This window comes from Sminthopsis crassicaudata, chromosome 1, assembly GCF_048593235.1.
Source record: "Sminthopsis crassicaudata isolate SCR6 chromosome 1, ASM4859323v1, whole genome shotgun sequence".
In the NCBI taxonomy this organism is placed as follows: Eukaryota; Metazoa; Chordata; class Mammalia; order Dasyuromorphia; family Dasyuridae; genus Sminthopsis; species Sminthopsis crassicaudata.
In genome coordinates, this window is record NC_133617.1 from 97,126,803 (window position 1) to 97,154,108 (window position 27,306).

The 27,306-nt window shown below is 34.2% G+C and overlaps 2 protein-coding genes across 2 annotated transcripts in view; one reads left to right on the plus strand and one right to left on the minus strand.

The window, feature by feature from the left end:
* Positions 1–24,341, plus strand: part of SLA (Src like adaptor) — a 42,429-nt gene extending 18,088 nt beyond the window's left edge. The window contains 7 exon segments of the mRNA XM_074265096.1: positions 2,687–2,786; positions 3,670–3,756; positions 6,209–6,312; positions 10,918–11,049; positions 21,244–21,376; positions 22,120–22,264; positions 22,266–24,341. Of these exon segments, the coding sequence (XP_074121197.1) occupies positions 2,687–2,786; positions 3,670–3,756; positions 6,209–6,312; positions 10,918–11,049; positions 21,244–21,376; positions 22,120–22,264; positions 22,266–22,337 (773 nt within the window). The 3' untranslated portion in view covers positions 22,338–24,341.
* The window catches only part of TG (thyroglobulin), a 375,444-nt gene that overhangs the window by 121,276 nt on the left and 226,862 nt on the right, over positions 1–27,306 (minus strand).

A 27,306-nucleotide genomic window follows, 5' to 3' on the forward strand; every position in this document is an offset into this window, starting at 1 on the left:
TGGTGTTTAACCCCAAGTGTGTGGGAATACATCTTATATAAAGTTTCTATTATTGTCACACTTATCAATTCTCTGGCTTTTAAAAATGCCTACTGCTTTCAAAGCTTCCTCTTCAATCTATTATTTCAATCTTTTTTTTCCAATGAGATTCACTATTTCATAGCGAGAGCACTATTGATATGAAATATTTATTCTTCCTGGAAAGCCTCTTAAAATTCCACATAATTACTTAACAATTTAAAAAGTGCTAAGTGGCCTCCTTGGACTAAATACAAACCAACTCTACAACATGATTAAAACTAGTTGAGTCTTTCCTTAATTGTAGTTTGTTGTTGTTCATTCACTGTTAATTATGTCCTAGTATTTGTGACCCCATTTGGGATTTTCTTAGCAAAGGTATTTACTGGTTACTTTCTCTAACTTATTTTTACAAATGAGGAAACTGAGGCAAACAGGGTGAAGTTATTTGTCCAGGATCACACATTGGTGAGCTCAGATCTGACCATGTCACACATACCCCAACTCAGTACTGGTGGTTCCTTGTCATCTCCAGCATCAAATATTTATATAATCTTTTGGCAAAGTTGAAACCTTTCTCCCCCCTCCCACTCCAATCTTTTTACCTTAAATACAACTATGTATACTCTGCAATCCAGTGAAGTGGGATTCTTTGCTCCTGTATTTAGGTTATCTTCATTGGCTATCTCCCATGAACTTGTGTAATATATAGTATACATGTACATTTATATGATATAATCTATCTTGACTATTCATATATGCATATATCAAATGACATAGAAATGAGACAGGAGAGCATTTCACGATGGATTAGGGTGGAGAGAGACTTTGGCAGTTAGATCAACCAATAGGCTAATGTAATATTCTGTGTGAGTTGTGATACAGGATGTACTAAGTGGTTGGGCAGTGTCAGAGGAGAGAAAGGGACATGTGTAAAAGATGTTACAAAGATAAAATCAACAGGTTTTGGCAACAGATTGAATATGAGAGGGACAGAATGAGAATAAAGAGTTGAAAATTATGCCTAGATTTAAATATAAGTGTAGGAGGATGTTGGTACCTAATTAGGAATAGGTCATTTAGGAAGAGGAAAGGATTTGGAAGGAATGTTGATTCAGTTTTGTACATGTTGAATTTAAGATGTTTATGGGAGATTCAGTAGTATATGTCCAGTCCAGTAGCAGTTGGAAATGCGAGACTGGATATTCATAGTCAGAATTATATAATTTATCATTTTAAAATGAATAAAATGACAATCTTTTTTGACTGGTTCTAGAGACTTCAAGAATCAATAGTTAGCGAAAAGAAATGAATGAATGAATAAAAAAAGAACCAACAATTATTCTGGAAAGGTACAGAAACTCACCCCAAAGGAAAAAAAAATCTCAGTGCAACGTTTTAGAGCTGAGAATTTAAGTCAAAGGACCTGAATTCAAATCCTGAATTTGCTCCCTATTGCCTGAGTACTGAGAAACAACTTACTTCCCCTTTCTGTGCCTCAGCTTCCTTATTGGTAAAATGTAGAGATAGGATTATATAATCTCCAAAGTTCCTTTCAGCATCAAATCCTATAAGCTTACTTTAAGAATTTTTTTTTCTTTGCTCCATTAGCATCATAAAATTATGGGATTTTCAAGCTGGAATTTGACTTAGAGATTATGCATATAAAAGAACTAAACATAGAGGGGGAAATGACTTAAGCCCCCTTAATAACAGAATCTTTTTCTACCAATTTCAAAACTGGTTTGTTTTTCTTGACTGAGTTGGCTTGATGGAGCTGATGATTCTGAAGTAGGGACACCATGAATACCATCTTTTTAAAGATGAAGGAAAAGGCTCTTGGGGGCATGTCTTACAGTTTCTAGATCCTGGGAAAATAATCTGAAAAGGCCCTAGAGAATATCTTTCTAATATTTGGGGGTTTCTACATCTTGCCCTGGTGGAGAAATTTAGTACGTGTGTATCAAGGCAGCTCCAAAGTATAATACTTAAGACTTAATTGTCAAATTCTATTCTCTTGAGAGGAGTTGTAATTACACACAAAACACAGATAGAATCATTATACAGAGATTGACATACAGCTTTCTCCATTTGTGAAGAACACTGGAAAAGAGAAATGTAGAGTAAATTGTTTCTGTTATTATATGTATCAAAAAGTCTTTTCTGATGTTACTCTGGGTAGGGCACACTTTCTTAAAGGAAAACTTTTAGGCTCTGTCTTGCTCTGTTGCATAGAATACTTTTAAAAAAGGAGTTCATAGAAAAAAAATTCTTGCATTCTCTACAACTTTTGGACCATTCTGTGACTATAAATATATGATTGGTTCTAGAATATAATTTATTTTTCTTCTCTTGATGGATGTAAGCTCCTTAAGGGCAAAGACTGTGGCTCTTACAGTGGCTCCATATATATAGGAATTTTTAATTATTGCTTATTTTACTTCATTATTTTTGTTTTTGTCTTTGGATCCCAAAAACCTTGCACAAAACCTCTGATGTAGTAAGAGCTAGCAAATCATAATTAGATTGGATTGGTTCAGACTATTCTGTGACATTCATTTTTGTATATACCCCAATATCTACCATATATAAAATCATTGATAAAGATTTATTAAATTGAATGCATGGATAGACAAGCCTCTTAAAAACAATTTTTGTTTTCCCATAGGATTAGACAATGACTTCCTTGCTGTTTTGTGTGATTATCCATCTCCTGACATCAGTCCCCCTATATTCCGTCGAGGAGAAAAACTACGAGTAATTTCAGAGTAAGTTTTCTTTCCAGGAACCACCAGACAATCTAAAAATAATAATTCACATTTCTATAGCACTTTAAAGCCAATAAATCACAGCAACTCTCTGAGCTTGCCAATAACATGAACATGATCCCATTACACAGCTGAAGAAACTGAGATACATGGAATGAATTATTTATAACTACTATATAGTTAGTGAGTTGCAAAACTGAATGAGATATGAACCCAGGATTCCTAATCAAAATTCAGCACTTTTTCCCCCCAACACCATGCTATCCTTATTCAGGATAAAATAAAATGAAATTATCAAATTATAGGAAGAAAACATTAAGCTATTGACTAAACTTCTTCCTATTTAACTAGTGGGCCCAATACTACTGGTAAGAAGAGAATAAATAAACCACACTTTGGCAATTATCACAGAATCACAGGAATTTCAGAATAAGAAGTAGTCTCAGTAGCTAATTAGTCCAACTTATATCCCCAGAAAAGTCTCCACTATGATCTACCCAGCAAGTGCCTGTTGATTGATTTAATGATTGAATTTGATCATCTTTTGAGATTTCTTTCCATTCTAGGAAGCTATGACTCTATGATAATAGAAGTGAGAAGCAGTATAACATAACATAAAGTGCTAGACTAGTAAGGAAGATCTGGCTTCAAATTCTGCTTCAGAAATTTCTGATCTATGACAATAAATCATTAAATTCTCACATCAAATATGAATAATAATAATACCTGTATCACCTTCCAGATAGGGTTGTTATTAAGATTAATTGAGTTTATGGATCACTTAACAAATAAAGCCCTTCATAGATACCTATTAACCCTTTCATTTCCTAGAAATGTGATTTTCTTTAGACTAAATCTGATTATTTGTGTTGTATTCTTACAGTGAAGGAGGCTGGTGGAGAGCAATTTCCCTAAGTACTGGTCGAGAAAGTTATATTCCTGGAATGTGTGTGGCAAAAGTTTACCATGGGTAAGTAAACTTCCTAAATGCTGCCAAGTTAGTTCACAAATTGTTATATTGTTTTAATCTTATATATAGCAAATGATATGTTCAAAAATCAATTACATATCTAAAAGTTAGAATTACATATCAGTGAACATACTCAAATTACATGGTTATAATTCTCTAGCTTCTGACCAGGCAAATGATAGCCTTCCTGGAAATGAACAATAACTTGGGATGGAAAACAAAAACAAAAAACTTTGTTTTTTGAATTTTTGAATCTGAAGCCTGTATTTTCTGTGCTAGGTGGTATAGTGAATAGAGTTTTGGGACCCAAGTACAAAATATGATCCTTACTACCTGTGTGACTTTGGGCAACTCACTTAATCTCTGTTTGCCTCAGTTTTCTCAACTGTAAAATGGGAATAATAATAATACCACCTACCTCCTAGGGATGTTGTGAGGATCAAATGATATATTTGTAAAGCACTTAGTACAATGCCTGGCACATAATAGATACTATAATAAATGCTAATTATTATTACACCATTGGTCCATAATTTGCTTCTGGTGGTAGCTTCCTAGACTCTGAGGAAGAATACAGAGTAGTAGGAACAATTTGATTTGTAGGAATTACCAGCTGACACTGTCCGAGTAGAAAATTTTAACTGGACATGATGAAGATCACCATACTTACATTTCATCAGTCCTTCATGGAGGAGAAAAATAAGGAGAAAGCAAAGAAGTAAAGAGAAAGGAGAAAAAAAAAAGAAACAAAGAATGAAAGAAAATAGAAGAAAGAAAGAAAAAAAAGAAAAGAAGTAAGGGAAGATAAGAAAATAAAGGAAAGAAAGAAAGAGAAAAAACAAAATGGGGAAATATTTGTTAGTTTTCAAATATACTACATTTACATTTTTAAAAGATCCTGGCAACCTGCTTTTCCTGCTACCATGGAGATCTCATAAGGTGTTATCCAAAAAAGGTCTTATTTTATCTTGAAGAATGTAGCTAGAAATATTTTCAGTAATGATTATTTAATTCAGTAGCTTTCTATATGGCATATAATTATGTATGTGTTTTTCTGCTAAGCTAAGTTATGAATAACTATATTATATGTCTACCTGTCTATCTGTATCTATGAATATATGCATATATTATATGCTCACCACTCACCTTTTAGGGATGATCTTCCCTTAGTTTAACTAGTCTGAACTTCAGATGACAGATACATAGTTTGTCCTGAAATTGTCCTTGAATCCTGCCCATTTTAGGAGGATCTCATAGAATCTCTCTTCCATTGATATGGTGTATCAGAATCCAAGGTTGTTACCATGCCATTGTGAAGCACTGAAGGAGGATTTTCAGGGAGGACAGACAAATAAGAGTTACATCCTTCACCATCATTCTCTTCTGATGCTTTTGATATGAAGTGAAACTATGTATTTACATGTTTATGAAATACAGTGTTGTAACTTTTTCATTGCACATTGTAACACAAAACCACTTGCTAATAAAATATTACCAAGTATGTATCAAGCCATTTGTGCCAAATCAAAATAATCACTTGAATTTCATATATGAAATGTTGCTCAAATGAGCCGATGAGAGAAGGCAGATGAGTGCTACTAAAAGTATTCAAAGAGAGACTGTCTTCTTAAGCCAGTTAAAGACTTTATCTATAATCTAGTTTATAGGAAAATGAAATTACTAAATCATAGCTTCATGAGTCCCACCTGGTTGGGTAAAAAGATCCCTATATTTGTTATACAGTAATGAGAAAGGAAACAACATAGTATAGTGGAAAGAGCCTTGAGCCTGGACTCTAGGATCAAGTCCTATCAATGATTCTTGCTACCTTAGTTTCTTCACAGTAAAATGGGATGGTAGACCAAATAGTCTGTGAGGTCCTTTTCAGTTTTAGAGCTATGGTGAAGGGAAGAAGATCATAACAATAATAATGATAACCAACATTTTTATAATAAATTTATATAATACAAATGTTTTGGTCTTTAGGAATTGGGGATCATCCATCAGTTAAACTTTGCCATCTGTAAAATTGTAAGATTCACCCATTCAAAAACTTTATATTCAAACTTTTTGATAGTATGGTCTTAGACTCAGCTGAATTTGACTCTCTGTTTTAGGAATAAATGATGAGGTTTGTTGCTCAGTCTCTTTACTAATGTCTCACTCTTTGTAACTTCAATTAGGGTTTTCTTGGCAAAGATACTGGAATGGCTTGCTATTTCCTTCTCCAGCTCATTTTACAGAAGAGGAGACTGAGGCAAACAGCTGAGTGACTTGCCCAGCGTCACACAGCTAATAAGTATCTGAGTGCAAATTTGAACTAAGGTCTTTCTGACTCTAAGCCTGGTACTTTATCCATTGCTCCACCATGCTGCTTTGATGTGAAGCTAGAAAGAGTTTGGACTTTACAGAGAATGAGACGGTACTTAATGGTACTTTTTTTGTTTTCTAGTTGGCTCTTTGAAGGATTAGGAAGAGACAAAGCTGAAGAACTATTACTGCTGCCTGATACAAAGATAGGTTCCTTCATGATCAGAGAAAGTGAAACTAAGAAAGGTAAGGAAGACCTAAGAGTGCTTTTTTCCATGCAGTTATCAGATTTTTTATGTATTTCTTTCCCACTTGACTCATTATGGTCCTTCATTGTCCCATCCTCCTACACCTTTGACAACTATATCCAGAGCTGGTAAGCTAATGAGCAACCTACACACTGCCTAAAGCAACTGGCACATCTAAAAGTAATGAGAATTGGAAATATAGATCGCAGAGCAGTAAACAAGGTAGTGAGAAGAAAAAAGAGCCATAGAATGCTGGTTCTGAAAGCACCTTTAAACATAGAATGTTAAACCAGAAAAACCTCAGACAAGAGCACTGGAAGAACCTTGAAATATGGGAAGCAAGAATTGGATGGGATCTAATGTCATAGTGTATTAGGATATCAATGTCAAGATGTCAGAAGAAGAAGTCACAAAATGGCATAACATGATACCGAATATTAGTGTTGGAGGAAGCCTTAAGATATATACCGCTGGAATGTGGAATAGGTTAGAAGTGGGAAACAGAACCCATTGGAATCCATAAAGAAATAGACCAAGTAGGATGACCAATTCTGGCTTTATCCATCATGATTATTCTTACATATACCAATGAGCACTTGTTCAAGTGAAGGGTGAAGACAAAAAATATCAGGATCTTATAAAAAAGTTTATTATGCTAGTCTTCATTAGAGAAGGTCTTATTAATTATGCAAGGTAGAGTAACCTATTTTAGAATATGTTTTCTATGTGATAATTTGTAACTGCAAAAAAATTAAGAACTCTAGGATTTTAGAATTAAAAGAAGGAATTTAAGAAGTCAAGTACATGCTGGTAAATATTTAACAAGGAGTGTATTGGTAAATGTTTAACAAGTCAAACAACATATTTTTCAGTTTAATCTGCATTATTAACATTTTCTCCATCATTTTCCTAAAACTCATTAGTAAAACAATAAATCAAGTCTTTATTTATAGAATTGCTGGATTTCTGATATATAAATATCCACATCAAATTTAACAATTACTTTTTGTGAGTTGGTTATACCTAGGTTATACATCCAGGAAGTACCCTCTCACTTCTAATTTTATATATGTGAAACATGAGACACTGATAAATGAAGTGACTTGCCTAAGATCACATAGATGGCTAGGATTTCAATATAAGGCATCAGATTCGGCAGTCAATATATTATACCACCTAGTCTTGCTATGGGACTTCCTTTTGGATATGATTTGAACTAAATGGTTGTTGAAAACACTTTAAACTCTCAAATTTTTTAATTCCATGAGACATGTCCAAATTCTGCTTTAGCTACTTAAAAACATAGATAAGTATCTGAACAACTCAGTGCCTCAGTTTCCTCAGTTGAATGGTAGAAAATATAGTTTATTTTTAAAGGAAAGTGCTTTATATGTAGGTTGCACTATTATTGTAATAATAGATGCTTAATAAATGTCTTGAATTGAATTCATATATTCATTCATTTACTAACAAAATTATGAGTGCCTATTATTTTCAAGAAATATACATAGGCACTGATTAATCTTACAGAAGACAAATTACTAAGTAAGTCTAAAAGTCTAAAATATCTAAATATATCAAATATGGCAGTACAACACCCCCCCCCAACTAAAATAAAACAAAAGAAAAACTGACAATGGAAATCCCAAAGGTTGAAAGTCTGTGCCCCAACTTTCATTATTTCCACATTAGCATGCTTGCCCCACCTGTGCTAAAAATAAAATTTGCCAGTCGTACATGCAATAAAGCAGTCTCTCGAGAAGCAGACTGAAGTCCACTGGGTATATATGCAAAATTCTCATGCATTTTCCACTTGTCACCCCTGGCTGCTTATAATACGTGAAGTTTCAGGCCCTGTTAATGTTCCGGGAAAATACATGCTAAGTTTTATAAAGTGGAACTTGGGCAAAAAGTGAGTGACAGATGATATGACTAGGCTTATTACAGAATCATTGATGTAAATGGTTCTAGTTGGGAAGACTCTTAGAGACTGAACACTCTTATTTTGCAGCTAAGGAGTCTTAGGTCTGGGAGGTCCCAGTGTCAGAGAGGACCATGGGATTTAAAATTAGCAGGAATCATAGATATCATCTAGTCTAACTTCTCTCCTTGTTTTATAGATTTGAAATAATGTCAAGATCCTATTGTCCCTTAATTCTCTTATCAAAATTGACCCCCAACCCATATAACACAGAGAAGACATTATGACACAGTAGGTGTTGACATACATTTTCAACATCATTTTTAAAATTAAAAGCATCATCATAAACATCAACAAATAAATGATGAAAATCTTAACAATCTTCTCTTGGAATTGACAAAATATTTTTCTCCTCTCTGGCACACTTGTCACATATTATAAATATCTGCACTTGGATCTCTGCTTTGAACAAATCTATAAGATTCACAAGTGTCTGAACTGGAATTTATTAAATCTTTGCATTCTCCCCTGTACCTGTCAAAGCACTCTGCACACAAGACATTTTTCTTGTAGTTATGAGGTTACCAACTTCCGAATATAGTAACTATAGTTTTAAGATATCTTTTTTCTTCTCTCATTTGGCCAAAGTAAATAGAAAATTTGATCCCAAGTGGATATTTGTTAGCATGAGCATCATGGGATCATCAATTTAGAACTCAAATTAAATACTTAGCATCATATCTGACACACAATGCAATAAATATTGGCTGATTCTCACAGTGGCTTCATTTTCCAAATAAAATAATTTATTTAAGTAATTTAATTTTTAAACAATAAAATACAATATAATAAATAAAAACAAGTTAATATCTATAAACTTCTCAAAAGCAGAAGAACATGTACAGAGTAAGATAATAGAGAAGAGACCATGGGACTTGACAAATTCCAATTTAGCCTGGTTGGTGAATGTTTTGGCTATCTAACAAGATAGCTATAATGTTTTCATAATTTATTTAATTATCTGTTGTTATATGGTGCTATAAAACTTATCACTTTATTACCTAGATACCCAACAAAAATTAAGGCTAAATCTTGACACAGAGACACAAAGTGAAGTATTCTTTTTAGAAGTGGCCCATATGTTGATTTAAAAAAAATTGTTTGATTGTCCTTAATCTGGTATAAGGGAAAATTCTATTGGGTGCAGGGTTTGTGGTAGGGGAAAGGAGTCATTTGGAAGTGATTGATAGTGATGTAAAAAAATAAGACCATAAACAAAATTTTCAAAAAAGAAAAAAGTAAATCTAAAGTTAAAATATGGGAAGTCATAAATAAGAAATGGGAAGAAGTAGTGGGAAGTTCCTCCAAAGTTAACTTTGAGAGGAAGCTGTGTAATAATAGGAGAACTGCAATCGAAGTCAACACAGCTCAGTCCAGGTTCTGACTCTGACTTCTTTGAGCTCAGTTTCCTCATTTGTAAAATTAGGAAGTTAGACTAGATAAGATTTAATGACTCTGTGCTCTAACCTATTAAGATTGTGAAACTGTGTTCTGAAGAAATGGTGACATGCCCAAGGTCATATAGCTAGTATGACTGACATTGAGACTTGAATGCACATCTCTTGAAGCCAAATCTATGGCTTTTTCTACATGGCCTCTTAGAGTTAATATTGATTGAAAGAGATAATGTAGAAAGAAGCAGTGGTCTCTATCACAGAGATCTTCAAGCCCCAAATGGATAAATTGTTAGTAATATTGCAAGGAACAATTCCTGCTTCACATAGGGGTTGGACTAAAAAAATGTATATTCAAATAGAAACAGGAACTATTAAGCCATTCACAATGATCCCTATAGGTCACATATTGACTTAGAAAAATCATGTATTAATATCATCCATGATTTAGTGTATTTTTATTTATTTTGTTAAATATTTCTCAACTATATTTTAATTTGGTGTTTGCTATGGCATGCTTGACACCTCTGGGCTTAAAGAGATCTGAAGTTTCTTTCAACTCTGAAATTGTGAGGTACTAAATAAGACATCAACTCTGAAATTGTGAGATACTAAATAAGACACAGGTTGCCCTTGTACTCCTCTCTTAACTATGAATATTAACAAAACTTAGAGAGGGAAACATCATATAGGCAAAGCAAATGTGGTTTTTGCAGAAAAAGAAAAAGGAAGGAAGAAAGGAAGGAAAGTAGGAAGGAAGGAAGGAAGGAAGGAAGGAAGGAAGGAAGGAAGGAAGGAAGGAAGGAAAGAAGGAATAAAGGAAAGAAGGAAGGAAAAGAAAGAGAAGAAGAGAAAAGAGAAAAGAAGAAAGAAGATGGAATGCTGCATATACTGGTTTTAAAAGCCAAAGAAAATTTGATTCTTTTTTTCTAAATGTATTTAACCCTACTTAATATAAAAAATAATTATTTTTTTCACTGTTAGGATTTAGACTCTATATACAGTCTTAGATTACTGCCACATGTGCTTAAATGGTCAGTAATAATCAGCTTTGGGTACCAACTATTGGGATGGTTCAAGTTGCACTAAGCAAGGATCTAGAAATATGCCTTTGAATTGTTTAGAAAAATATCTAAGCCATCAGTCTAAAGTGAAACAATTTACTTGTCTTTTCTCTTGAATGAGAAGTCAAATACAACTGAATCTTTTTGCCTTTCCACCCTTCCAGGTTTTTATTCACTGTCAGTGAGACACAGGCAAGTGAAACATTATCGCATCTTCCGCCTACCCAACAACTGGTATTATATTTCTCCAAGATTAACCTTCCAGTGCCTGGAAGACCTCGTGAATCACTATTCTGGTAAGAGAATCCATTAAGTAACCTGTGGCAAGTTGCACATCTATAATCTGACCACTTTTGTTAGGAGCAGAATTCATTGAGGTTACTAATCAGATGAATACCTCTCAATTTATTCTTGTTTTTTTTTTAAACCTTCCCTCTGTTATCCGTTTCACTTCCTACTCAATCGTTCATAACTCTGGGGGCCAGGGTTCTTGATGCTTATACCATGTTCTTTGAAATATCAATGTCTAATTCTATTCACATTTATATTAGTTTACAAGAAGGTTATCCTCAAAGCCATAATGTGAGATCTGAAGGAATAATATGATTAGATGCATTTTACAATAGGTATGACTTGAACAAAACTAAAAATAGATTTTACAAAGACTTCCAAATTCACAAAAGCTTGAAATTTTTCTTATTTTTACATTCACAAGCATCTTCTTCCAGGAAGCTCTAAGTTAAATAATACAATATATCTATATTTTATAGTTGAGGAAACTGAGGCTCAGAGAGATGAAGAGATTTTTTCACAGTCATTAAGTGATAAATAGTGGAACTAAGACTCTAGCCTAGGCTTCCTGAATTGGAATTTAATGTTCTTTCAGTCACCTATTTTAGGATTTAGTAAAAGATCAAACTAACTGATCTATAAAAAGTAAGGGAGATATAAAGCTTAGATAAGAATATAACCTTCCCCCTTAGAGACTATAATTTGGCATATGTCACACATACACAAATATTTAATATACAGTATTAAAAAGGTAAGTGGTAGGGCAGCTAGATCGTTCAAATGAATATATATATATGGAGATATAGTAATGTCTAGAAAATAGATGTTAGTCTTGAGTCAAACCACATCTGGACTATTGAATTTATTTATTGGATTCCCTATTTTAGGAAGAGAATTGATAAACTTGAGTATATCAATCAAATGATATAACAAATAAAACACTTTGTAAACCTTAATAGTTTACACAAATGTTAGCTATTATAATGACATGGGAGAAGTGCTTAGAATGGTGAAGGAATTGGAAACCATTCTATTTAAGAATTCATTATCTTTGGGGAATATTGTGATAAGCTGACATGTGAAATAGCGAGTTGAGTCGTTTTTCTTGGTATTTAATAAGTAAACATAAATAAGAAGCAATTTCAAGAAAGAAAGAGTCCTAATAGTTGGGAAGATGAGAATATAGCATCTAAGCTGAGTTGTAATAAAAGTAGAAATGGGAACCAAAGCTGAAGTTCTTTAGAGGAGGGTTTCAAAAAACACAGCAACAACTACAGTTGTCTGGAATGGATTGCCTCAAGAAGTAGTGAGCTCCACTTCACTGAAGGTCTTCTAATAGAGGCTAGTTAACCATTTCTAAGGAATGTTGTAGAATAGATTCCTATGTATTTTATAGACTAGAACTTTCAGGTCCCTTTCTTTTTCCCCCAAGAGTATTTTATTTTTCCAAATATATATAAAGATAGTTTTCAACATTAATTTTTGTAAGACTTTGTGTTCTAAATTTTTCTCCTTCCTTTCCTTCTCTTCCCCACCCAAAATAACAAGCAATCTGATATAAATCAAATATATTCAATCCTTTTAAACATATTTGATTATTTGTCATGTTGTGCAAGAAAAATCAGACCGAAAGGGAAAAAACCCACAAGAAACAAACAAATAATAAAAAAAAAAAAAGTTGAAAATACTATGTTCTTATTCACACACAATCTCCATAGTTCTCTCTCTGGAGGCAGATCATAAGTTTATTAAAATGGTCTTGGGTCACCTTATTATTGTTCTTGTTTCTGTTCACTTCATTTAGCTTCAATTCATGTAAGTCTTTTCAGGCTTTTCTAAAATCATCCTGCTCATCATTTCTTATAGAACAATAATATTTCAGGTCACTTTCTAAAATTTCATGAAGATGATACTTCAGTCTGACTAGCTCTTGCCTAAGGACCTTTCTTTGACAGTGCCTTCACATTTTACAGTGGAAAGTCTGAAAGATTTAGATAAACTGACAAAGCCTCCCCAACTCCAGCTATGTATATAATAGCAATTCTCAACAGTCATCCACTAAGTCACAGAGAGGCTGTGATCATTGTCAGTGTGGAAAGTAGCCATACTGATGGATCGAGGGGGGGACAGATTTGTTTTCACTGCATTATCTCTTTGTTCTTCCTAATTGCAAAGTCCTTTTTAATTCTTTTATTAAGACTCTCAAGAATCTATTATTTTATTGCTGTGTGTTCTCTGTCTAAAGATGCAGTTACAGTCTCTCTCTAATTTGGAAGTTAATCCTTGGGAGTTGCTGTAGCAAAAAATTTATTACCTTGTGGAAATGCTGGTAATTAGGCACAGAAAGCTGGTCCTCCAACTTCCAACAATTGACAATCTGTCATTGTGAGGTTGTTGTATGGTGCAATAGAGTACAGAATTTGAAGTCAGAAAGACACATTTTCAAATCTTGCTTCAGGCTTTTAGTAAGATAATACAATAACATAGTTATCTATTATATTATATGTAGTATTATATGTGCATATGTAAGATTTAAAGTTGGGAGGGACTTAGAGATCACCTAATTCAACTTTTTCATTTTAAAGGTGAAGAAACTGAAGCCTAGGAGAGTAATATCTATCTGTCTGTCTGTCTATATCCACACAAACTATCTATCTATTATCCATAAATAGATGTAATATCTATATATAATTTATCAATACTGTATACACAATCATGTATTACCAGCTTATATTACACTCTGGGTGTGTGTCCAATTATTCCTGTGGACCAACTGTCCGTCAGGTTTTCTTGACAAAGATACAAGAATGTTTTGTAATTTCTTCTCCAGTTTTATTCAAGCACAGGTCAAGGGACTTGCCCAGGCTCACATAAATAAGAAGTCTGTAATCATATTTCAATTCTGATCTTTCTGATTTCAGGTTCAGTGCTCTATATTTTTTCCCACTCAGATGCTATGTATGTATGAAATTAGAATTATTATATCTAATATGTATGTTTTATGTATATGTATGTGTGTGCTTATGTTTTGTTAGAAGTGACTTTAGAGATCAACTCTGTGTGTGTGTATATGTGTAAATTAAAGTTCAAACAGTGTTTAGAAATCACCTTTTTCATTCCAGGTTATGTGTATAGTAAATGTGAAGGACAGTATTTGAATCACATGATCCTATTTCCAGAATTCATTTTATACTAATGACACTGATTGTCAAGAAAAAAATTTATTTGGGGCTCAAAATGATCAAAATTAATGATGAAATTGCTCTCTAGAAAAGTATAATGTGGCTATTTTACCTTCAATCACACAATTGCATGTGAAGCTAGGTACTATCATGGATTTGTAAATTTAATTAATTGTTCTTTCACCATATCCTCATCTGCACTACTGTAATAACCTCCTAATTATATATATATATATATATATATATATATTTTTTTTTTTTTTTCTCCTAGTCCCTTCCCTTCCCATTCTACCCCTTTCTAGAGCTGCCAAACTATTCTAAGGCAAAAGTCAAATTGTGTTTCTCTCTTATTTAAAAAAAAAGTCTTCAGTATTCTTATTGTCTCTAGGTCACAATAAGGACTCTTTTTATATATGTCTATATAGACAATATAGACACAATATAGCCTAGTATACGATCTGACTTTCCTCTAGAGATATGGTTTCAAAGGTAGGAAGACCTGAATTCAAATCCTGAATTAGATACTGGGTGTTCAAGTAACCCTGAGCAAATTACTTAATCTCTTAGTTTCTAAGCAAATATTTAAAACTAAGATGCTGAGGTGTCAATTTGTATAAGTAGAGGAAATTTCCTCATACAAGAATTCACCATACTAATGAAATGCCATGTGTAATCCCCATCCTCCAACCAACTTTCGCACATACTATATATCCTACACATTAGTCTATTAGTTGCTCTTTTAACTTGAGTTTTCCCTTAGTACCATATTTTTACACAGACCATTGTCCATCTCTGGAATGTGCATACTCCTCTCCTCTACTCAGATGCCATTCCTCACTCTAAGCCTTTCCCTATCTTCCTGTTTAGTTCTTTCTACTTAAATTGCTTTGTATTTACTTAGAGATACAATTGGATTTGCCCTCAGTAGAATGCAAATTCCTGGAGGGAAAGGACTATTTAATTATCTTCTTTGGATCTCTAGCATAGATTAGCACACTTTAGTAGGGGACGGGAGGATCTGGGGGGCTTGATTGGATTGAGCTGAATTGCTTTAATGAAGCTATTTTAAAATATAGCATTTTCTTTCCCCCATCTTTCTCCACCTTTCCTCATTCACCATAAGGTTTCTTTGACAGAAGCTTTTCAGAACATGGCCCCTGGAGTGGAAAAGGCAGGAAAAGATGGTGAAAAATGAACAGGCATTTTGTTGTCAGCAGGGGTTTTCAATTAGGAGCTGATTGGCCTCTTCATGGCAGTGTAATAGAAGGATCTCATCTATTGGACAGTCATCAAACTGAAAGACCTCTAAAATTTCAACCAACTTTTGGATTCTTTGATATGAAAAATGTCAGGGGGTTCCTTGGGATTCCTGTATTTTTGTGGAGACCCCTACCCCACCCCCATGATAGCTGGAAATCTAGCAGTGAATAAGAAGTGATAAAACAAAGTGATCACAAGTGAAAGAGGAAGGCAATTCTGGAAAAAATGAATTTGCCCAGTGTTTGTAACTGAAAGTGTGTTCTGGTGTTTGGTTTTTTAATGACAACCATATGAGTTGTGTTTGAACCACGAGATTTGCATAGTCAAAAGCAAACACAAATATATGTTGACTTCATAGATTTCTTACAAATGAGCAAGCTATGTCGGGACCTTGGAGAGAGTGAAGTATCTCTATTCCCTTGGCCATTGTTTGACTACTAGTTCCACCTCTTATTTTGTTCCATTCCATCCACATTTATTAAGCACCTATTTTGTGAAGAGCATTTTTTTTTTATTCTAGGAGAAATGTAAAGTTTACATGAGACATGTTCCCTGCCCTCAAGGAACTTATCATGTGGTGGGAGGGTAAGAAACAAGTAAATAAACTACAATACCAGGATACATAAAAAACACATTAGAGGCATGCATACCAAAGCGCCAGGAAATGTTTGTTTTTCTAGTATCTTATTGCTTTTAATGGAACATTCACATCCATTATTTCATTAGTCTATTAGCCTTTGCTAATCAATCTGTGTGGTAGAGTGCGGGACAAGGGGTCAGTCATTATCTACCAAATACACAAAATGCTTTACATGGGGGTCAGAAGATTTGAGTTCAGACACTTGCTATATAGCCATAAGCAAAGCATTTAACTTCTCAGACTCAGTTTCCTCATCTGTATCAAACCACACAGGGATAATTGCACATACTTCATAGGTCATTGGCAGGATAAATGGGACAACATATAATATATTGTATATTGTTGTTATTATTGATGAACAAATATTCATTATGTACCTACTATATGCCAGTCCCTATGCTAAGATCTGATGCTGTGAAGACAAAAGTAAAACATTCCTTATCCACAAGGAGCTTATTATTTATTTTTTAAACATAATATTTTATTTTTTCTCCCATTACATGTAAGGAACTTATATTCAAAAGAGAGAAATAACTATTTGTTATTATATACATTGGGGTAAGATCTGAAGCAGTGTATAATTTGTATACAAAGGAGGAAACTCTCCTTACCAATTCAAGTTGACATCTTCTTTTTGAGCACAGAGATTAAGGAACTTGTTATCACTTTCCGTATCAGAGGCATACCCTTAAATCCAGATCTTTCTGGCTTCAAGAAGAGCTCTCTTCTATGCCAGTATGTACATAATGCATACAAAATAAACACAAGGTGCTTTTGTAAGCATTATGAAATAGAGCTTGCCAGCAGCTGGAGGGAGGGGATTAGGAAACACTTTATATAGAAGGCAATACATGAGCCTAATTGAAGGAAATCAGAGATTCTGAGAAATTGTGAGGAGAACGAAATGGATTCAAGAATGAGGGACAGACTTTACAAGGACAAGGAGATAGGAAATGGAGCATTCCAGTACAGAATTGTAAGAAGTACTGTATGACAGAGTATCACAGAGTGCTAAAAGGAGAGTAATGGGTAAGAAAGTAATTAGGCACCAGGTGATACTAGGCCTAGAAAAACAGTCTTCAAACTTTTTGGTCTCTGTACAACTTATGCTTTTAAAAATTATTGAGGACAAGAACATTTGTTTATTTGAGTTATATCTATCTACATTTACTATTTTAGAAATGAAAACTGAAAATAAAATATTAATAAATTTTAATATAACAATAACTCTATTATGTCAACAAATTATATATTTTATGAAAAATAACTATTTTCCAAAGCAAAAAATTATTAGTGAGAAAAATGGCATTTTTTACATGATTTTATAAATCTCTTTAATGTCTGCTTTAATAGAAGACAGATTCTTATATCATCTTCTGAATTCAATTTGTTGCAATATGTTGTTTTGGTTGAAGTATATGAAGAAAATCTGGCCTCATAAACATATGTAGCTGAAAGAGGGAGGAGTATTTTAGTAGATAATTAATACTTTAGTCTTATTACAAAAATAATTTTGGCTCTGAAGACCTTCCTAAAAGAGTCTTGAGGACCTGCTTCAGAGAACATTTTAAGAATTCCTGGGACAGATTGTGTGAAAGGTATCTTGTGGTTATTCCTTTATCTTTGAAACATTAATAAAAAAGTGAGAATTTTAAAAATTCGAAATCCACTACAGCAGTGAGTTTTAAGGGTAAGAGGATCAGAATGGAACTTTGGAGATTTAGGGCCTAGGCTTAGTTCTCTGTTAAGGCATTTCCCATCATGGACCATGAAGCTCATCAAATTCAAAATGAGGGAATTGGAGATGTTCAAGATCATTTCCTACTGCACATGAAAAGCCTTGCTTTGCAATTTGTAGTATACTTATATAACATTTTGTAAGGTATCTAATCTGTGTTTATGACATCCCATTCTGGACCAACAAATTTAAACTATTTCAACTTCCAAAGTCTAATATGGTATTTGACATAAAGAAGGTATTCTTATTATCTTCTATAAGAACAAATACTAACTTCATAATCTTTTTCTTTGTTTTTCTGCTTGTGTATTGCAGTTAATTTTTCTATCTTGAATATCAAGACTCTCTCTCCCAAGCTTAATAATCCTGTCTCTTTAATTTTCAACTCATAACATATTTAATGAATTAATAAATGAATATTCTACATTCTAACATTCTACATTATAAGGTCTAACTACCATTCTAAATTTTATGATCCAAATTTCTGTGTCATTCTAATTCTGCCATTTTATGACAAGTGATATGAAACTGGCATAAAGATTATAAGCTTTTGCCAACACTATGGTTTTCTTAAAGGAATGCAGAAATTTACTTCTTAAAAAAATAGCAAAACACTTATGAGCCAATATTTTTGGGGAGATAAGTGAGATCATGGGTGACAGCTATGATCTTTTATTCTTTCTAACTCCTGGGGTCACTCTCAAAGCCAGGAAATATACTGAACTTGTCACCCAACTTCTCAATTCTTTAGCAACTCTCTAAGACTAATTTTCAAAGAAAATGCCAGTTCTCATTGGAAGAGGGAATTTTCTCCACCTGGGAGTTCCTTATGCCACAAGGCCAATCCCAATCCTTATGCCCTCATGTTATTTAGACCTTCTTTCAGAAAAGATGCTGTATTGTCCCAAATACTATATTTTCTAAGAATAAACACTAGTCTCCCAAAACCTTTCCTCCTTAATCCTGATCCAATTTCTCCAAATAATTTGTCTAATTTGCACGTCAAGACTTTTTCTCCCTCACTTAATAACCAGAAGGTCATTTCAATTCTCAACCATGACAGATCATTATTAAAGAATCAAATCCAATTTAGCTTCCCTGAAACCTCATGGCTCAAGCTTATATCTCTTTGCTAGAGATATTGAACATTAACATAACAATTAGATGTGGGAGCCAAATATACTGTTGTTTACCCCTCTCAAAATGTAGATATCCATAAGTTATATTCTATGTTAGAAGTTCATGTTGCTATAACACATTAAGGATTATAATGAATTTCATATAAAGTATTTCATGTAAATACTTTACAAATGCACAACAGCTTTATGAGGTAAATAGGGGAAGTATTTTTTCCCCATTTGACAAAGGAGGAAACTGAAGCTGTTTTAACCATGGTCACATGGCTAGTAAACCTCAGAGCCAGAATATGAATCCAGATTATCTATTTTTAAATTCAGCCTTCTTTACTGTCATCTGACTACCTCCATAGCAAGCTCACTGACAGCACTTGACAAATATTAAGAAGAAAAACATCACACGTCAGATTGGGAATGTGTTGCTTACTAAAGAGCACTGATAGATTAGCTTCAAAGTCAGGGCAGAATTTAGAGATGCAAACAGACAGCAATAACTCAGACACCCTAGTATATGACTTCCAAGTATTTACATTAAGGCTACATTGATTTTTTGTCTGGAAAAAGTACACATGCTATTTCCTGGAATCCATACATATTTAATAAGATGGAGCCAGACGCCTTTCCTTCAAATAATGAAACAGACTAACCCAGGGCTTTAGAATGACAGAATATTATTTTTAAATGTTCCTGGAATGATGAAGGTCTTAGTAAGTCCAGATGTTTAAATGATATAGGAATGTAGGTCCTGCCCAGTATTAGTAATGGAAAAAAAAGTAAATATTTTAATGATTGTCCTCTTTGAAAATAATTGGGATAGAAGTGAAGATATTTATTTTCCTTCCTTCCATCTCTATCTTCCTTCCTACCTTCTCTGTATATATGTTCTTGCCTTCCATTCTTTCATCATTTATTCATTCACTCATTCATTAAAAAAATGTTTATGAATCACCTTCTATACATACGCTACTGTGACAGAATTATCCAAAAGTGGAATAGGTGGCTTTAGAAGGTAGTTAGTTCCTCATCACTAGAAGTCTTTGAGAGAAAGGTGAATAACCAATTATTCAGTATGTTGAAGGGAAGGTTCTTGCTCAGGTATGTTTTAGACTGGATATGTTTCCCCTTCCAATTCTAATTATTTAACTATGACAATAAAGCTATATCTAAAACCAGTCACTTGAACACTCAACCCCTACAATTTGAGGCTCACAGTTCCTTTTTGATGTCTTTATTTTCTCCACCCTAAAATAACTAGGATTAATATAATAACAACAACAACAATAACAATTTCTAGACTGTAAGGCTTCTTTTCTCATCTCATTACAGCATGAAGGGAAGCCTGAATTCTCAAAAACTTTAATGATAGAGTATAAACTCTAAAAGACCCTATTAAGCTGAAAAGCAAATGGAGTTTAGGCCCAGCTACAAATCATGTCAAAGTAATTAATTGGTCAAAGGACTAATATGTTTATGTAAATACAAATTCATCTCCAAAAAGCTTACGTTAAGGAAAAGAGCAGGTTTAGACCACCACAAATCACATGAGATATAGAGGAACTGTAATCTGAATCAGGAGATGCAGTATTCCACTATACTAGTGGAATAGCAGGATTCTCTTGAAGTGAGATAATAATTAAATTTTATTTAAATTGATTAATGATTAAAATTTAATATCTGCATCTTGTCTCTGAGGTATCTCAGGTTTCAGATATTTGGCAGGTAGGGAGATTTTAATATTTTTTCTCACATTAAGCATTAAAACATATCTATTATACCTTCTTAATAACACAATATCCTGGTCTGTTCCTTCTGATTTCCTAAATATAGTGAATTGATGGGCACCAAAAATAAAAAAGTTGGTGAATTGGACTAGATGACATAAAAATATTTCTAGTTCTGACAGTTCCCTAGTTCAATGAACTTGCCAGAGCAGTTTTCTTGATATCATTTAGCTGGATGGCAGCATAGGATATAAATGTTGGTGTCAGAAGTCTGAATCTAATTTCTGCTTCTGTCATTTACTTACTGTGATAATCTAGGCAATTCAATTTTCTTCTCTGGCCTTAATTTCCTAATCAGTAAAATGAAAAGAATATCTGCACTACTTATTTCACTAGGGATGTTATAGTAATCCAAAGAATTCATGAACATTGAGTACTTAGTATTCACAAATTATCCTTCCTCTATTGCTTCATAATTTTGATATATGCTAACCCTTTGGATGTTTATGTCTCCTTCTTCAGAAGTGGCTGACGGACTCTGCTGTGTGCTCACAACACCTTGCTTAACTCAATGCACAACTGGCAATGTGGAGAGGCCCTCAGGATCACCTGTTGTGATGCGCCAGAAAAATTTCAATTGGAAAAATGTTGCAAGGTAGCATTTCTTTGCAATAATAGAATGATGATGTCAAGGGAAAGTTCTTTTAGTGGAGAGTATTAAAAAGTATCTTAAGTTATAATGGAGATGGGGTGGAGAGGTATGTTGGTAAGATGGGATAAGGAAACATGGTCTGGCAACAGAATTGCAGTGCCATATACCTGCAAATTGGCACTCACACTTTGGAAAAGCCTTTTCATCCTTCTCTCTAGACCTTAATTGTATTTTCTCATTGTCAGATAAGGAAACATAGTGTAAGGAATAGAACACTACACTTAAAGGGAAAAAAAATCAATCAATAAACATTTATTAAAAACCTACTATATACCAGAAAACGTGTTTAGGTTAAAATTCTAACTCTGTCCTTCACTAGCTACGTGGCTGTAGACAAGTCATTTATCCTTTCTGGAAATGAACTTATTCCCAGAAAGATAAATAAATAGATATATAGATTGACAGAGAGATAATATTGATATGGAGGTAGTTTCTTCATCTATAACTAGGTAGGTAAGTAGTGTCTATGATCTCTCTCTGGCTCTAAATCTATGTTCCTCTGGGGCACAGAAAGTGAGATTCATAACTCAGGTGACTTGGCTAATTACCAGTCAAATCAGGCCTTTATCAAAATTAGAATTGCTATAAGTCAACTAGAAAACTAATCATATCTTTCTTTCCTTATCTCATCCCTTCTTTCCCTCTCCCTTTTTACTCTCATTCTTGTCCCCTCCATGCATACACAGAGTACAATCTGGTCCTGAAGAAGCAAACCACTTGGAGATGGATGAGTCACTCTTTAGCTATGGTCTCCGGGAAAGCATCGCCTCTTACCTCTCCCTGGCAGGAGAAGATGGCTCCTCCTTTACCAATGAACGGAAAAAGAAAAGCCCATTCTCTGATTTATACGGGGAACAAACGCAAGAGTGCTCTGTTTTCTGCTCCTCAATATTTCGAAGATTAGACTTTAATCCCAATGGGAACACAAGACTGAATTCTCACTTCAAATCACCCATGCAGCTATTGGCCCGCTGGTGGGCTCACAGCAACCAGAAGCAGAGAAAGAGTGGACATAAAGATGACTAAACTCTGAATCTGTACCCCATTCCCCACCAGTCCCCTAACCTTCACCATATCAACAAAAGAAGTATCTCTCCTGGTGGCTAGATAGTACTGTAGGTATTACTGTTTGTTAAATTATAACTTAGTCATACACTGGATCACAAGAAGTGAGTGAGTGATTGAATGAGTGAGTATGTATCTGAGAGTGAGATACATACATACATATATGTATATCTACATATATATATATATATATATATATATATATATATATATATATATATATATATATATATATAGAGAGAGAGAGAGAGAGAGAGAGAGAGAGAGAGAGAGAGAGATGTGAGAAGTGAATACATAAGAAAAATAAGACAATATATGGACAAAGACATTCTCTAAATAGAAATGTTTTAAACTTTGTGATTCAGATGAAAATTATCCAGAACTAACAGAAGGTCTGGGTTTGCTACTTTTTTTCAACGAGTTGATATTTTTGAAAACCACCATAAGAAGACTTTCTGGCTTGAATCTTATTTTAAAAGTCAGTCTATGGAACCTCAGCAACACTAAATGTGCCCTTTGTTGCAAAGCCTTCTTCAGAGGCAGATCATGGACATGATGAAGTCATGAGATTGCTCAGCTCTGATCAGGAATGAACTGAGGATGCTCTGGTTCTGCTTACTGAGTAATTCCAGACAAGTCATTTTAATTTTCTGAGCCTCAGTTTCCTCATGTAAAAAATATGTGTGTGTGTTTAGGGCGGGGGGTGCTGGTCTCTTTCCAGCTTTGGAATTCCTTGACTCCAGGTTTAAACAGACCCTTTCTTGGTTTTAGCTTCAAATGTTTGGGGAGGGTGACCTGAGAGGGGAAAAGGTCTAAGGGCCAAGATTACCAATTATGAAATAATTAATAGGACAATTACTTTAGCCAAAAGAAGGTCTCAAGAGTTTGCTACTGTGTAAGGAATATTGGATTGAGAATGTGAAGAGCTGGGCTTGAATCTCAGCTCTGCCATAGACTGTGCATGTAACCCAAGCAATGCAAGCTTCAAATTCTATAAAACAAAGATGGAACTAGTTGCTTGGAAAGGTCCCTTCTAGACATAAACTTTATAAGGCTCATATTCTGAGACACACACCATGAAAGATCATTTTTCTATTCCTGTAAATATGCCCCAAATGGATGTGAAGCAATAGTTAAAGAATGAATTTATCAAATCTGGCAGCTCCTCCAAATGGTTTGGGAGCTTTATGACTCAAAAACAGAGCTTTGGAAAAGGTTAAGGGTCCAAGTGATTTCTTATGGCATATCCAACCAGAGTCAGAGGAGCAGAGAAAGTCTTCTCTAGGGGCTGCTAAACTTATGGGTTAAATGTATTACTCATTTTTCCCAGTTTCAAAAGGACAGAAAGAATTTGAGAACGTTGTCTCTAGACTGATAACAAAAATCTGTATTGCTTACTCTATGCATGTTTGAGATCTTAGATCATCATAGCAGTGGCATAGATATGTGTACATTTTCAGAGCAGAGCACAAAAGCTGTTTGAAATAATCAACCATGTTATAGGGTCTGAATATAGTATTGTGGATATTGGCGTTGCTTGCCAAACAAGGAGACCTCCCTCCAGAACTCCAGATGTTTGTATAGAGACTAATGTATTGTTTCAATGTATGATTCATGCAGTTGGAATGTGTGTGTGTGTGTGTGTGTGTGTGTGTGTGTGTGTGTGTGTGTGTGAGAGAGAGAGAGAGAGAGAGAGAGAGAGAGAGAGAGAGAGAGAGAGAGTGTGTTCGTGTGTGTGTATGTGTGTGTGTATAGGGGAATTCTAATTTTAGCATTATACACTGCTAAATCATGTATTTATTCTTGATTTAAATTGTAATAAATATTTCACGCTTGAAATACACATTGCAAAGCTTGAATGGTGATTAGTAAACTTGATTTCAAGCTTTTGTGGAGTTGATTTTTAAAATAATGGGAGAACATATAAACATGTTAAAATAATGGGAGAACATAAACATATAAAATATTTGAAATAATATAGCAATGTAACAAAATGGGGGTCTAAATAATGGTGTGATCTGGAGAGTCAGAAGGCTTCAAGTACAATTCTGGGTCTGCCATCATCTTGATGTGTGTCTTTGGGCAGGCAATCCAACCTTGCTTGCCTTAAATTTCCAATGCTAGAAAAGGACAGAATTAGTCTCCGTATAGCAGGTCCCTCCCAGCTCTCTCGTTTTATGCCTTACTGCTTTCTTCCAGCTCGTTGATAGGGATGTTCAGTTTGGTTTATCAAGAATGCTTAGTAGAATGGCATGGGACAAAAAAAAATCTATATTATCTTGTTAGTCAGATGTCCTAATGTACAGAATGACACTGTCAGATAGAAGTATAGGCTTGACAGTGAAGTAAAGACTTTTGGTGATCTCATATTTGGAAGTTTTAATGAGAGTTCAAACTTTCCAGTGATTATAAGAATAGTTAACTTGGGTTTGTTTTGGCACTAGGTAAATATAAAGCAAGATGAATAAGTAATAATAACAGCAATCTTGGGAGTAGGATGGTTCTCCTGTTTATGAAGTAATTGTGGATTTTGACAAAATTGTTACATCAACCAAAGTTGGTCCCTTGGACCTATCCACATTTTTTTTTGTGTGTGTGTGTACCAGTCTTTTTTTCTCCCAGCATCTTTGTAAAGTGTAAAGAACCCTGGGCTGGGAATCAGGAGATTCAGGGTCCAGTGCCAATTGTATCACTAACTCAATGGGTGCTTTTGGACAAATCATTGTAACTTGCTACAACTGAGCTTTTTGGGGTGGTATTGGTGTTAAGGAGTGAGGGGTTAAGATAATTCCTCCCAACTCAAAAATCTATAGTCCTATGAATTTCTTATGCCTGACTCCAAAGAGTCAATGTCCTTATGAAGTATATAATAGTGCTATTGAAAGCAGGGATAATTGAAGGAGGTCTGTGCTTGGCCTTTTGAGCCTATAGTGGTCATAGCTACCTCTCATTTTTTGCTCTTAGAAGGGCTAGCTCCTGTGAGAGCATCAGTTAGTTGGTCAACAAATATTAAGTATATAATAATATGTGCCAGATAATGTGCTAAATGCTAGGAATAAAAAGAAAAACAAGAGAAAATTTTTAATTCCACATCCTAAAAAGATATGCAAATAAAAGCAAGAAAAAATTCATTTATGCAAGCTTCATCCAGTGTGCAGCTGACAAAGTGATTTTCCTTAAGAATAGGTTCAACCAAGTTACCCTCTTACTAAATATATTCCAATGGTTCCCTACTAACCCCAGAATCAAACATAAACCACCCTTTCTCCCACATTTTTTCTGATCTTATTACTCCCGAGTTCCATGTACAATTTGAATCAGTAACACTAGCCTCTTCGCCGTTCATCAAACAAGACACTCCGTCTCTGGACTCTTGGAATTTTCACTGGGCATCTCTCTCATCTGGAATGTCCTGCCTCCTCCTCTCTGCCTACTGGCTTGCTTCACATACCAGCTAAAAGCTCAATTTGTATAGGAAGTCTTTTTTTATAAAAATAATAGTCTTTTTATTTTCCAAATACATGCAAAGATAGTTTTCAACATTCACTCCAAATTTTTCTCCCTTTCTTCTCCTTACCCACTTCCCTAGATAGTAAACAAGCCTATATATATATATCTATATATATAGATATATAGATATAGATATAGATATTAAAACATGTACAGATGTACAGTTCTTCTATACATATTTCCACATTTATTGTGCTATAAGAAAAATCAGATCAAAAAAGAAAAAAATGAGAAATACAACAAAAAGCAAGCAAACAACAACAAAAAGGTGAAAATACTATGTTGTAATCCACATTTGGTCCCCAGAGTCTTCTCTCTGGATGCAGATGGTTCTCTCCATCTTTAGTCTAATGGAACTGGCCTCAATCACCTCATTGGTGAAAAGAGCCATGTCTATCAGAATTGATCATCATATAATCACTGTTGCTGTGTACAATGTTCTCTTGGTTCTACTCACTTCACTTAGCATCACTTCTTTTAAGTCCCTTCAGGCCTTTCTGAACCATTATTTAGAAAGTCTTTTCTCCCTCTTAATTCTACTTCCTTTGCTCTGTTGATTATTTCCTATTTATCCTTTATAAAGACTTTTACCAATCTATCAGCAAGGGGTCATCCAACTTTCACTTGACTATCTGATCTCTAATAATGGGAAACACATTACCCTCTCCCAAAATAAACCTTCCCATTTCTTTCTCAGAGTTGAGGAAATTTTCACTATTAATATACAGTGGGAATATGGGTGAGCTGAAGTATACCTCCTTCCTTGTGATTTAAATTTTAGGACATGCACTTTAACTTTTATGTAAGTTGTCCCATGTATAGTTAAACATCAATAATAAGCCTCTAGTTTAGTCCTTTAGGAGTTTAGGCTCCAAATTCCTCATGAAGAGTTGAGAATTAGTCATAGAAATTTACTTACAGTTTTCTTCTTTTTTCCCTCTAAAAATCTGTTGCTTGGAAAAGGCAACTATTAATATGTTCAATGATTTGTATCCTTTTCACTATAAATGATTTCATTTCTGTGTTAATAACTGTTTGCACTGATCTATTAATAACTATTGTTAAATGGATAAAACAGATGAGTATATTTCTTTTTAAGCACCACTGTCATTAGATTATTAAATGAAATTCCCCAACCACCTACAGACTCAAAAAGAAAAGTCTCCTTCTGGAACTATGACATGATAGTTTGGAAAGGCCTCTGTGTCCTGGTGAATGCCTGATTTATAAAGGGCAGAGATGAAGGGGGCTGGAAAAACTGAAAGTTCAAGATATCCTATCCAATTTGTCAGCCTAGC